Here is a 15088-nt window from a genome sequence, read left to right on the forward strand (position 1 = left end):
TATACACAAGGGACAAGAGCTTCTTTTTTTTCTGTATTTTTCAAAATTTGACTTTCTTCCAATTGGAGAACCCAGTTTCAAATATGAAAAGGGCACTTGTTCTACAGTAACCGCATACAACTTGCTCGGATCAAAGTACTGTATTCACTTGTTGTTACCGTTGCTGTCATCACGTCTCCAGTTGCTTCGGAATTTCTGTGTTCCGGAAATTATCACTAAGTTGTTCTTTCTGATTCAATTTCCCCATAGAGTTCAGCTAGCTTCTTGAACTCGGGTCCCCAGTCTCCAAGGTAATTATAATCCTGGTCAGAGTGTGTTGTGGCTGAATCCAGAGAGCTGATAGATCCAGCTTCTGATCTATGACCCTCATAGGCATAAGTCTGTAGGGAGTCGTATGGGGGCACGCTGGGGTCCAGATCAGCCTCTGCCAGTCTTTGTTTAATGAACTCCTGAACATCTATACTGTCAAGGCTTGAGGAGGGATGATGCCTGGGCAGAGCCTTCACTTCAGGACGAACATCCCTCCTGTATTTTAGCTCCTCAGCAGCTGATGGATTCCGCAGTGCTGTGATATCAAATGCTTCTGTGTCCTCTTCTCCACCGCCTTCATCATCATACGTCACCACATTTTCCCGGACGTCTTCTTCTGAAATGATCAAGGGCTCCTTCTTGCTACGTCTTAGGGTGATGAAAAGGATCACAATTGCTAAAGAGAAAACTGCAAATATTAGAGTAGGTTTAAAGTTTACATCTGAAGTAAGCAGAAGTATGCTAAAGAAACAGCAGATTCAAAATCACAAGCAAAGAGGTGCAATATTTTGAGGCTAATGTTGGTATTCGGGATTATTATGTCAGGCACTTTCACCAAATCTGTCCAGTTTGGAAGAGCGTGTACTTATATCCCTGAGTGAGTAATGCCTTTGTGGTGTAAACTGATACCTGAAGATAGATTAGTGTGTGCCTGGAAAGTGCTTGTGGAATCCATGCAGCTGTCTTTTGACATGGCAACATGCCAAACTGCAACAAGCTGAGACCACAAAATTAAGAGGAAAATTAATAATGCTGCACCGAAACAACAAACTTCCAGTACAGCCTCATCTTCCAAAAGGTCAGCAAAAAGCACTCTTCTACTGTGTATTTTCTTTGTGGAGACTGCTGGGGTTTCTTCAGCCAATAATGAAATCTGCTAGTTAAATTATTAGGGATCTCATAAAAGACATAAAAGGGGATAACAGCATTTCAGTTAAACGAGAAAGGAGTAATGAGGGCTGACATTTTTCAGAACCATTGTTAAGGGCTGTCAGTGCTTTATTAAAACCAATACTTAGCATACACATTGAATTAAAGGGTTTTTTTTCTGTTCTCAGTTTTCAGTCTTGTATGATAAAATATGAGATTATAAACTAAATGTAATAGTACACAATCTAAAACAGCTTTCTCACAAGGAAGTTCTAAAATAAGCTGTGAGGAAAGTATTTAATGGAGTCATCTCATAGTCTTATATATCCTTTGCACCTTTGGATTATGTTGTGCATTGCTATCAGCTTATCCCAGAAAGGTAATTAAGAAATGGTTTTTGTACAGTGCTAAAGGCATTTTTTACAGTGTAATGCATTTCAAAAAGCTTTCCTCATCTCTTTTCTATCATTTTTCACACTGTTCTAGACATGGAATTAGAGTCAGTGGCTTTTTGAAATCTTTCCAAATTACAGGGAAAAAAAAGATCTGTAGTGTTAATTACTTGATAACCTCTGAAAAAGAATTTCTAGTGGATTTCAGATATTCATGAATGTACTTTAAAGTCATTTCCCCCCAGTAATTTTAGCTAAACCTTTCCCCCTTAATCACAGCTATGAGTTTCTAATTACCTCCTACTACCAGTCAGCCTCTGTTTCAAAAACGTATCACGTCAAAAATTTCTGCCCTGTCACATTCAGAGAGCCAGTGGAAGGATGGCATCACTTAATAATGAAAACGGCTTACCAAGAAGAATGACAACACAGAGCAGGATTGCAATTAAAGCTCCCGTGCTCAAGCCAGCCGAGGAGAGGAAAGCTTCAGCGTGGCAAGTTCTCACCCGTCCATCTCTCTCACACGCACAGACCCGAATTGTGAGAGTACTGCTGCTGCTGAGAGGGGGCACTCCACCATCAGAAATCAGAACTGGGAGGTAATAGATGTCTTGAGTGCTTCGACTGTATCTCCTTCGTCTTGTCAGGATGCTGGCTGTATTATCTGCAAGATCAAAACCAGTATATCATGTTAATGAAGAAATAAAACAAAAGATGTTATTGGTTGTTTGTTTCTCATTGAGTTGAGGCATGAGGCATCTTAAAACTAGGCTGTCTTATTCTGTGAAAATGCACAATCCGGACATAACATTTGTCAGGGAGTGTTTGTGCCCAACAGAGGAAAACGGGGAGGCAGGAAAGTAATTAGCATCACATAAATGACATTATATAATATTATAATATATTATAATATAATATAATATTATTTACTTTTCTTACTCTAAATGAACTCTGAGAAACACGTTGCGCACAGTTTGCAAGTGTTTTGATCTTGCGTTATGTTGACAGTAGTGGGCACTTGGAACTGTGAATATCTGGAATACTGAGAACATGTTATACAGAATATAGAGAATTCATCTATAACATAAAATCCTCTTCATTCTCAGAAGAAAGTTAAAAGGTCTGTAGTAAAAGTTAAAATAAGACTTCCATGTTTTCCTGTTTGTGACAGGTTTTATAGATCAAGCAAGCTTTCAGAAAACATCTGAAAGGACAGCGGACTCATGCTGTGGAGGGGTCAGGAAGAAGAAAGGAAGGGATGAGAGATGGAGGAAGGGAATGGAAAGGAAGGGGAAAACAGCAGATATGGCATGTTCTAAACTGATAGGAGTTAAAGGTAGGTAAGCAAAGGGGACACAGAAACATAAGACTTTGTCCCTATTATGTCATACATATGTCCATCTGGCATATATTACACTCAATGAGAACACTAATCCTCTTGCACACATGTTGCACAAGCTATTACAGTCACTAATTAGGATAGTAAACTGGCACCCATATCCCTTTAAGTCCAATAAATTAAGAAGCATAAAGTAGAGGGGAAAAAATGTTATGATAATATATACTTATGCCTTCCTTGGAATACAACTTGTTACAGTTATTAGCAGAGCATCTCTCTAACAATTTCTCTTTTTATCTCATGCAGTTTCAGGCTGATAGACAAAACAAAGCTGGGGAGTGAGTAAGATCTGAGGTACACTGAATGTTCACACTGCTAAATTTTAGCACACTTCCTGGTATTATGTTGGTGTGGGCCACATATGACTCTCTCATATAACAAATATGATTCCCTCATATAACATCCAGCCACAGTTAATAACATACACCAGGGACCCTCCTTAGCAGGCAATATGGACAAGTGTGTACCAGGTTTGTCTCCTCCCACTTTACACAGTGCTTCAACATTATTCCAACAGTCTGTGGATGCCGAAGCATCCCTAAACAGCCTTGTGCTACACACTCTGCAGCATGTAACTTCCTTTAGTAATACTGCTGTTAGTCTGCAATATGACTTTCATATTATTTCATAAACTTAGAAGAGAAAAAAAACACATAATAATGAAATCTGAACTCCATTGGGTACTACACAGAGGCCAGAGAAGATACAAGGCCAAGTGCTCTGTAATGCACACAGCCTGTGTTATTAAGCTTCATTTCAAGAGAACAGTGACAGCCCTATTTTACTTTGTTGCTTGGTTTTTTTTTTTTCCTTTTTTTACCTTGGCATCAGTACTGCCACAATAAAAGTCTGAGTGATCACCTAGAAATTCCACTGAAGTCATTAGAGAAGTGCAACACTCCCAAATGATCTTTTAAGCATATGTACTTAACAACAGAAGGAGAAAGTAGCTTCAGAGAAGTGACAGTTCCAAGGAGAAATATCTTCCAAGTTCACAGAATCATAGAATGGTAGGGGTTGTAAGGGACCTTTAGAGATCATCTAGTCCAACCCCCCTGCAGAAGCAGGTCCACCTAGATCAGGTCACATAGGAACATGTCTAGGCAGGTCTTGAAGACCTCCAAGGAAGGAGACTCCACAACCCCTCTGGGCAGCCTGTGCCAGGGCTCCCTCACCTCACAGTGAAATAGTTTTTTCTTATATTTAAGTGGAACTTTTTGTGCCTCAGCTTCATCCCATTGCCCCTTGTCCTGTTACTATCTACTATAGAAAAAAGTTACAACAAATGAGTGGAAAAACACAACAAAGTTGTCTGGAAAGGATACTTAAAAAAACTGAGGACCTATTTAAGGACTCAGCTTGAAATGTTAACTCCCTATTGGCAGTAAGTGACACTACATCCATGAGCTATGCACTAATATTAACAATTGGCATGTCTTGCAATCCAAAAGAAAAAAATTCTCACATCTTACACTGCTGAACCCAAAAGGTGACAGTGTTATTACCAATAATAAGAACAGCCTTTCATTTCTGCTTAATACTCTGTGTTGGCTATGGTGTCTACAAGGCCCAGACACATCACCTCAGCTACCCTGTCCATATAACTAAGAAAATCCTACAAAATTCTGTTCATATGAATCTTCCTGGGCCTATAACCAAAGAAGGCTCAGTATTCAAATCTGAGCAGGAAAGCATAATCTCCCTCTTCTATCTTCTGGCATAAGTTTCAAAAAGGGTGAGTGATCCAGGATCACCATCCAGCTATAGAAGCAACAATGAAAATGTAGGCTGAAAAGCATCAGAGACTGAACATAATGAAGAACAACTGAGGATTCCTGACCAGGAATCTATCAGTAATAACAGGATTTAAGTACAGAGACTAATGGGCAATATATAAAGGAAAGAGCACTGAGATGTGAGCATGTGTGCTATAAGGGTAACTGCAGACAGAATGGGGAAAATTTACAAGGATAATAAATAAAACAATAATTTTAAAAGACCAAAATGGACAAACTAGACAATTCAAATGTTACAACGAAAAAACCTGAGAAGAACTATAACTAAACCATGCTTCTCTGGGGTGGGATGTCTTGCCAAACAAGGAACTGACATTTTTATACCACACCAAATAAATAGGAATTGAAAGATCAGAGGGGTTTTTTTATTTTATTTTAATGCTGTATTTGCTCATTCAACATTACATTGCTTGTCTTGTACAGAATTAAATATTGGTATAAGACACAATTTACAGAATCACAGAATCTTAAGGGTTGGAAGAGACCTTGAAAGAACCTCCCCTGCCAGAGTAGGATTAGAAGAAGCCAGAATCTGATTTGTAATTTCAAGAATTTGCCACAGTAAATTTCTGTTGTCTGTATTCTCTTTAGCAACTACATTTCTGTAGAAATAGATGTTACATAACATATACCCAGGAGATTCTGTAACATACACAATTATAAGCATACTCAAACGTACAATGTAAAGCTTTTCTTTCATTGCAATTTCACAAATATGAACACAAATAAAAAGTATGATCACAGAGTCACAGATGACATTCATTTGGGCACTGGCATATAAATTTTCTGTCCCAACTATCATTAGAATTGGTAATTCTCACTATGATTCTCACTATTACTTATTACAGAGTTACTATATGCAATTGAGTGCATGTCTGTGTGTACATATGAATAAAATAGTAGAAAGTAACTCAGCTCCCACAGATTGTTTTTCTCAATAAATCTTTTAGAATATTTTACAAATGACAGCTCAAACACTTTTACAGAGATGGAAACTGCATCTAAAAAATGATTTTCCAAAGGTCATCAAGAATCAAGGAGAGGGGAAAATGATCAAAGCTAATGACAATGGCATAATACAGAAATCATGTTTCTAGTGTTTTAGTCAGAATTGTGTTCTTGAAGACAATTGTATGTAAAGGTATGCCAAGATAATAGATAATGAAAGTTTAGCCAAATGGCTGTAGCAGTAGCAGATATTCTGATGTTCTAATGTTTACACTCCTCAAAATCTACCGGAGAACCCATTGGGAGACAGCAAGAAAGACAGCAACTTTTAAGGGAATGATCTTGGCATGAAACCGTAAAGCTACAAACTGTAAAGCTACAGGCAGCCAAATACGAAGAGAGATGCTGATGACATAGGAAAGTATTTACCAAGTGGGGGGAAAAAAGATTTATATCAACAAAACTAGCTTGAGAGGGAGAAGAGAGATCATGGATTAAGAATTTCCCTTGATACCTGAAAACAGATACAGTAGATAGACAGGGAAGACAACTGAGTAGGACAGCAGTAATAGCACTGCAATAATGAAAACTACAGATCTGCTTCTTCTAGGCCTGGAAGGAAAGATGTTTTTATCTCTATAGATTTAAACTCTAGACTTTACCCCTGAGAAGTATGGTAAGAATCAGGACTCACTGCAGATGAAAGAGCTGACTGCTAAGGGAAATTAACAACTCCAATACAGGGAAAGGAAGACTTCTCTGATTCCTTGTGGTGCACATTGCTCCATTTCATGATCTAAACTTTCTTATATTTGGGTTGTGCTTTGCAAACACGGCATTTATAACTTTAAAGTCCATCTCAAGTGGGTTTGAGGTTACATATGGGAAATTCTGCATGGCTCTAACGTAGCAGCACTTCACATTTTGAAGATATAGTAGTTGCTTAAGCCACACTGCACATTGTATACGGGACTGTTAAGACATTTCCCTTTCCATCATGTCTGCCTTTTTACACAGAGTTTCTGAACTAATAAATGAAAGGAGGTCATAGGAAAATCAAGAAAGCTGAGATACAACACTAACACCATGGAAGGTGACTACGTGAGCACTTTGGAGGATACTCATTTATAATTCACAAATGGAGAATTCCTTTGACACATTCTATATTACAGGCAGACACAAGAGAAATAGAAGTTAAAAAATAAAGTAAAAGTCTGTTTATAGCTTAAGGCATGTTTTCATTTTCCGTTCTGCTTATATCAGCAGTTCAACTTCTATACATTTTCTGAGAAGTCATAACTAATTTAAATGAAAGAAAATGTGTTGGAATGATTTGCATTTCTTATATTTCTAAAATTAGAGTGCTTAATTTGTTTATGCAGGACTGTATTGATAAGTATTTCTGTTTCATTTCTTTACTGGTAACTCTTGCAAATATTCCTTTTCTTTTGTGCTGATTCCAAAAGTACAACCAATTGGCAAAAAGCTACTGCTGATTTCTAGTTCAGTGGGTAGCAAAAAAAAAAAATCAACACAGGAGACATTTTGGACTTAAAACACATATTTGGTTATGGGTTGGTTTCTGAAATGCCAACTGCACTGAAAAGAAATGCACGAAGAATGTATAAACTATGCACTAGTTTACCTATCTGATCTATCTTAGATCCAACTTTTTACAACAGAAAAAAGAATCAAAGATGTTCAGAAGAAAAATGTCTCCCTCTGTGGTTGCTTGTCCTGGTTTTCTGTCCTTTATACTTATGGCAGAATTCCTTTTTTACTCTTACATTTTGATTTGCTGACAACACACACTCAGACATTCAACCCGTTCAGAGGACCAGTGCTTCTATGGACTGGAGTTACAGTCATCAAAGATAACGCTAAACTTGCACTTTCTCAGACAGCGCTTCTCTCAAGTTACAACTTTTCGTCTTTACAGGACGATATTTCATGGAAGGGCAGTAGCAACTTGCAATACTACATAACCAGAGCAAGCATGCCACTTTGATGTAAATGAAGGCAGGAACTACACAGCTGTTTCCTGCTCATGTTGGGCTGCAAAGCAGCAGTTTCAGCTTGACCTTTTTTAACACCACTTCAGACACTCTAAGACACGGTCTGGTATCCAGTATGCTTATTTGCAACTTTAAAGCCCTAAATGCACTTCACTGGCATGCTACAGATGTTTTGTGCAATATGGTTGGAGATAGATTTTTGCACATACAAACAGGTAAACAGAAAGTTCTCGAAGCGAATTCAAGCTGGGATGGGATTAATTACTCTCTGGAGATTGCTTGCTTCTTAAATCACAGCAATGTCAAGTAAAACTGATCTTTTTTTTTTTTAGTCTTTTTTCATCAATGACACTGGAAAAATGTTAATTTGCACCACAGACATTGGTGGATGAACACATTACAAATTTCATTTCATACAGATGCCATTGTACTCATTGTAGTCCATATTTTATAGAAAAGCAGGTCTCTTTTTCTGTGGGTATTCAAGTTCCTTGTGGTTTAACATTAAGAAAAAGGAATTTCCAAAAGGCTAATATTAGAAAAAATGGCCTACCTTTGTTTCAGTTCCAAAATAGTCTCCATCACTGGGCAATTTTCAAAAGGCCAGATCTTTGAGAAAAATGGGCAGAGGGGAAAAATAAAGCTGCAAATATTTTTGTGACGGGAAACTTTTGTCTTGAAGAAACAAAAAGAGAGGAAAATAAATGCTGAGGATTCTCTAAGGAGTTATTTTTCCTTGAAAGTAAGGTAAACTCTGCTTTCAGGAGTCAGCAGTCTCAATTCATTAAAGTAGGAGAATGTACAAATCTTGGCGGTGTTGGGTGAATGGGCAGAGTCTCTGCACAAACCCTTATCATCCAGGAAATTTACAACACCCATTGGAGCATCCATAGTAGACTGTATATCTTGTGACAAAAAATGCCAACAGCAGAACGATGCCTTACAGTGCATAAATTTCATCAATGTTCTCTGGCATCTAAGTGAACTGCTCTCTAAGGGTTCAATCTTTTCCCTGAAACTTGTTGTGTACCTTCCAAAAGAGGTCTCTGATAGGTAATAAAGTAATCAGATTTTTTTAACTCAGAGAGAGCTAGACTATGCAAAGGTATGTGTCTATATATGAATGGTTAGGGCTATCATAATAATGACATACACTCACATAGATTTTCCATCAAACTAACAATTTTTGACAAATGTATCAACTATTCCTTAAACATCTGGAAAAATGCTATGAATCTTTCAGGAGTAAAAAGAGTAAAATTTAAAAATTCAGCACTTTGAAACAGCTCTGTTGTGAAGAAATTCTTTCATCTTTCCTCTAACTCCCCAACAGAAGGTGGTTTCACTCTCATATTGATTGCCCTGTCGAACTATTAATAGGATATCCACAGAATTATAGAATCATTTTGGTTGGAAAAGATCTTTAAGATCATCAATTCTAACCACTAACCTCATACTGCCAAGCCCATCACTAAACTAAACCATATCCCTGAGCACCTCATCTATGCATCTTTTAAATATCTCCAGGGATGGTGACTCCAGCACCTCCCTGGGCAGTCTGTTCCAATGCTTAACAACCCTCTCAGTGAAAAAGCTCTTCCTAATGTCTATAACCTCCCTTGGCACTATGTGATCCCTTTTCCTCTTGTCCTATGATTCAAAACTGGAGAGATCAGCCTCCACCTCACTACAACTCCCCTTCAGGTATCCAAAAGCAGGTATTTCTGATTAGGCAAAAAGTATAATTTTTAGATATTAAATACAAGTGAAAAAAGCTTTAAAAAATGTCTACGATAACACCCTAAAAACCAAATTGAGAAGAACATAGACAACAAGGAACTAAGTTATGTACCATCTGAACTGCAACATAAAAGCACCTGCAGATTAAAAAACTATTTGCTCAGGTTTTAATAGAAATTGGGACATATTTTCTGGACAGAATAAATTGTACAGTCCTGTTTTCATGAAAAAGCCATTGTAAGTACAATTCCCAAACAAACAAAGAGGCATCTTCCCTGGGTTTGCTCTTCAAAATTGCAGGAAATGATTAGAATTTAATGTGTTTTCTTTGTATAGCAAAGAAATTCTATTGCAGCTCTTGTTCTGCCTTCCTTACATGTGTACAAACACTGGACCATTTTGTTGGCTGTCCCCTTGCTCATACTCTTAAGCCTTTACTCTCTGAATAGCAATTTGTCAGTATATAAAAACCTTAAATAGCAACAAAGAATCTACTATAGCTTAAGAGTCCAATCAGTAAGAGAAAAGATAACATATTCTGTCTTTTCGATTTTTTCCTTTAAAATGAAAATTGTAAAGACAAACAGAATCCAGAAAGTGATTCACGCAATTCTTGGGTTCTACTGGACTGCACATTTAGTATAGCCCTGTGGCTGTCTCATGACTACGTTTCCCTGAGGCTTTTAAGTTCTGCATTAAGAGGGTACATATTGAAAGGCTGGAATTTTAACATTGTGGAATGTTACAAAGTAATGTCACAAGTTGAGCCCAAGAGATAAAAGCATAACTGGTCACAAGATCAATTATCTGGACCAGTACTTCAGTATCTATTTCCTCTGATGAAGTCATACATTATTGACCCAAATCATCCACATGCAGAGATTATATGATGTTGCAGTCCATATGGATAGGTAGGGACAAACTTTGACATTTTATGCAGATTTCAGTTAAAATGCATAGATATAGGCATTAATATTTAAAGACTCAGTTCACTTCTGTAGAGTCTTCAGATCACGTAGCTCTACTGATTATAACAAAGTAGGCAAACAATCATGCAACAGTGTATTTGGGCTCAAATGGACAAGAAAATGTCTAGTGAGATTTTTGTGAAATTAAACTTTGTCCTGAAGAAATAAAAGGAGAGGATGGCTGGACCCAAAGATGACTACAAGAGAAATATAGCTTTGCGGCGACAGATTCGGCTACCACTGACTACCACTTCCAAGATTACATCGAGATTTGGGGATTTATGATTCTGTAAAATACTACTGAAAACATTCCTAAGGCAACTGTTGGGTATTTTCTTTTAAAAACTTAACAAAAAAACAGATCCCTCTAAGAATGCCAGCCTTTATAGAAGAGTATTCTGATTCTTTTTAACTGCTGATGCTCAAAACCATGAATTTTCAAAAGCACAAACTTTACACAAACATAAGAAATGTCTCTTCTGCCCACTATCTCTCAGCTATTTCCTTGAACAGAAAGCAACAGAAATTCCATTTCTGAATAGGAATACGTGATAAATCTACAATTTGTAAATGTTAGATAACTGGATACTTTGAATGCACTTTAGAAAGTGTTTCATTGAAATTTTACATATAGATTGTATCACAAAGAAAAGGTCCCCATAAAGAGCAGTTTATGCAGTACAACCAGAGTCATGTGTTAAGTAAGATAGTGACAATGCTTTTGTTTTGCAGATAAATTTCTTGTTATGATTTAACTGCCATTGTGTTAATTATATGGGCAAAATGGAAACTGCACTTCTGGGTTTTCTGTATGTGCACAAGTTTTTTGTGAGATGCTACAGGAAGTGCATCCTTACTTCTTTTATTTCAGGTGAAATTAAAACAATGCAAAACAGACACTTACTTTAAAGGACACCTTTTCCAGTTCCTTCCCCCACTTCCCCCTAGCAAATCTAACTTAGGATAGTCCAAACATTTCTTTCTTCTACTGGTGGTAAAGTCACTGGTCACTGCTCTTAGGCAGGTAACAAGAAATCAGTAAATACTGGTGCATATTTGACACCGCCACATTAGAGATTTATGAAAAGTTCTCACCCTTATAAAGCTCTGTAGGTAAATAACTTATGTTGATGTGAAGTCCTTAAAGTATAACACAGAATTTTCCACTGGTAATAAACACATAATAAAGATCCCATTGAAACATGTTCAAAACCATACAATATCTACTGTGAACAACGACTTTAATGGGTTTATTCAAAAGCACGTTTTGGTGTAGGTATCTTGTACTGAAATGAATATGACTGAGTCCTTTCACATGAGACCACAGTCCAATACTCTATGTGTTTGTTTGAGTCTTAGACACAAATACTAAAACACTCAACAGTACACTTCCCTTACTTCAGGAAAAACCTTCTCATTTTTTCTATAATGCTCCACCACAATCTGAGTGGAACTGATATACTAATATGAGAAAGGGTTGGAGTCATCACTTAAGGAATGTTGTTAATATATGATTTAGTCCTTCAAATATTGTTAGTTTTTTAATATTGACAAATATTAGGTTGTTCTTGTTTTGAACTAGAATATAAAGGGCAGGAATGCAGTCTGAATAAATAGCATGACTTATTTTTTTTCTGTTATAAGTAGGGTTAGACACTGGAACAGAGTCTTTAAGAAGATTACACAGTCTCCTTCCCTGAAAAGTTTCGCAACCATATGAAAAATATCAGTAAAGAGTAAGTAGTTGATTTGTGAGATCTCAGAAAGCATTCTGTAGCACTACTGCAAAAAGGTAACAGTAAAGTCAACCCTCCTCCACTTCCACACATGCATACAAACAAAATCTCACAATAAAAAAAAGACAAGAGGAAAGCTACAGATGAGCAATTAAAGTTTCAGTCTTATTTTCATTACATTGCAAAATGGAAACCGTGAGGCAGTACTCAACAAATAGTAAGGCTGATTTGGTTTGATTTTTTTTTAAATGCAAGATGGCTCTTTGATTCAGGAAATATTCAGAAGCACTTGGCTGAGTGACTCTGAAGGCTCTTTTCTTCCAGGGCCTATCTGCTATGAATTTCTGATTGTACTTTTTAGACAGAAAGGGCATGTGAAGAAGGGCATGAAGCAACAGAATGTCACCCAGGAAGCACTGAGGGACTTGCTCTTGGTGTCATATCCATAAAAGTAAGCACAAATTAAACTTTTTATGCCCTTTAATTCTCATTTTCTCCTCTAAGCAATAACTGGCAATAACTTTCTCAGTACCCACTCAGTGCTATTCACTTAGAAACAGACCAAATTGCCAAATTCTTTTGCATTATTCTGCCTTTTAAAATAATTCCTAAATGTATGAAATATAAATGCTGACATAAAATGGATCATAAAAATAAAATGCGGTATACGACTATTCATAGTTTGCAATATACTGTATATACCATGTCCTTGATATCAGCCAGCTCAGTGACATCAGATCACAGTTTTCCCCTTCTGTCAAGGTATACTTGGAAATTGTTCAGTTCAACGAGACATCCCCGACAAAACAGAGCCCCATTTCTTTGAGAGCGATATGTTTGATTTACCTTCATTGTCCCTTAGAGTAAAGTTGGGATTAAAAGGAAGTTCTTCATCAAGGGAAAAATGGAATCTTGCCCCATTTGCAGAGTTGTCTTTGTCAGTTGCAGTGATAGTCTGAATTACCTGAAATAAAAAATTAACAGTGAACATGTTGAAATTTGAACTTGATCCAAATAGTACCTGACCTCAGCAGGATGCTCAAACTTTGCTCATTTTAATTTTCTACTTGGCTGCTGCTAAATTCAACCAATAAATGACTGGACCATTAGCTTGATTTCTCTAGCATGAAATATTTTAGGAACCATATTTTAGGACTAGATAAAACCATCTAAAGCATCTACACTTTCTGACATTCTAATATGGTGAGGACATGGTACTGAGACTTTCATCATTTTCATTCCATCCTAGTGATGTTCAGAATTACTTTTTTACCTAAACATCTGTTTTTATAAAGTCAAAACTCAGGCTGAACCAGGATGGCCTGTCTCTGTGAAGCATCATCTACTTGCCATCCCAATACTACCTGCACTTCAATTCTGGTTATAAAAAATAATTGTTGAAGCAAGATGGCAGGTACATAACACCAGCTCACAGCTTAAAATACTTGTTAAGAGTCTGTTTTAAACTGTTAGAGAATAGAACAGGAAGAAGAGCAGCCACTCCTGGTTTTCATTCAGTTTGCCTAACAGGAACAGAATTAAAAGTAGCAACCATGTACTGAATAGGTATTTTTCAAAGGTAGGACCTTTGCCTTCAAAAGCCTTGGTTGTTTTTAAAATTTGCTTTCAACTAAAACTGAGGTAAGCTTTAGGAATGTGTGACCAAGCAATATTTCCACCTCTGCTTTCATTTTCATGCTGGGTCTGGAAGCTCAAGTGCTAAAGTAGAATTTAATAAAAGTTGTTCTCGTGATATAGGCAGCAAAGCCCACACAGGCTGCTGCACAGAGCTGATAGATATCCTGAGGGAAATGTAAAAGGGGGAGGGAAAGTGCTCTTTTCATGAGAATTTTTTCTCTTCAGTGTTCAGTTGTAGTCTGTCTGGACTGAATCTGAAGCATAAACAATGAAGATTCATGTGGTTTGGTTTGCTTTAAAACTAAATGACAGCAGACACTTTTCTACCTTCATTCATCTAAGAGAAGCAAACCAAATGTTTTAAAGCCAATGGAGAACACTGAGTATTCCATTGACTAATATACAACATAAAACACTATAGTGACTATACACAGCTGAGACAATCAACAATACTGATGATAATTGCAGAGAATTTTTTCAAAGTTAGTGATGTTACAGAATAAGCTCAATCTGAATCATTTATAATTTTGCAGTTTACCAAATTCAAGGCAATAGTGGTGAAAAAGATTGGCAAAAGCTGTAAGTTTTCTACTTAATTCTTCAAAGATGACATATCTGTTGCTGAAACAACTACCACTTAAAAACAGAAGTGTAAGATTATCTTAGCTGGATATATTTAGTTAATGATGTTGAAACGGTATGAGGCAAGGAAAGATCAAGAAGCAGTGGATGGAATTTTTGAGAGAATCAGTTTCTGAATTTCAAGAGAATAATTTTTTGTTATTACTGAAATACTAAAAAAGCTTTTTAATATCACATATACCTGTAAACAATTCAGATAAGACCTTAAAAAAATAAACTAATTTATTAAATATTGGTTATAAATCATCAGTGAAACATCTGTATTTTTGCCATGCATCTTCACCTTTTATTCAACAGTCTAGTAGATAAACTTTTGTCTTGTTTCCCTCTCTTACATAAAATATTCAGTGACATTTTACTGAATTGTCCTTCAAGAACATGACATTTTGTTGCAAAAATACCCTTTGATCAAGGCCTCAGAGCCACAAAACTAGTATAAAATTTATTTGTTATAAAGACTAATTTAAAAACTTAACAAAATGTACCATCCATATTTTCTGATTCCACTGATGGAAATTCAAGTGCTGCCTGAATTCACCAATGTAAAATGTAAAGCACTATATCGTATAGAAAATAGACATTCTGTGTGTCACAGGACAGTTCACTTTCAGAAAAAAAGCTCTTATTTTCTAAGG

The 15088-nt window shown here is 36.7% G+C and overlaps 1 protein-coding gene across 3 annotated transcripts in view; it reads right to left on the reverse strand.

Annotated features, from left to right (window-relative positions):
* Positions 1-215: 215 nt before the first annotated feature.
* Positions 216-15088, reverse strand: part of CDH18 (cadherin 18) — a 151103-nt gene continuing 136230 nt past the window's right edge. For 2 of the 3 annotated variants that reach the window (XM_061994609.1, XM_061994611.1), the window contains 3 exons: positions 13020-13137; positions 1984-2235; positions 216-706 (listed from right to left, as the gene is read on the reverse strand). In XM_061994609.1, coding sequence (XP_061850593.1) covers positions 216-706; positions 1984-2235; positions 13020-13137 — 861 coding nt within the window. Of the gene's footprint in view, positions 719-1983; positions 2236-13019; positions 13138-15088 lie in introns of all 3 variants that reach the window. The other variant, XM_061994608.1, reaches the window with a different exon arrangement.

Source organism: Colius striatus, chromosome 4 (genome assembly GCF_028858725.1).
Source record: "Colius striatus isolate bColStr4 chromosome 4, bColStr4.1.hap1, whole genome shotgun sequence".
Lineage (NCBI taxonomy): Eukaryota > Metazoa > Chordata > Aves > Coliiformes > Coliidae > Colius > Colius striatus.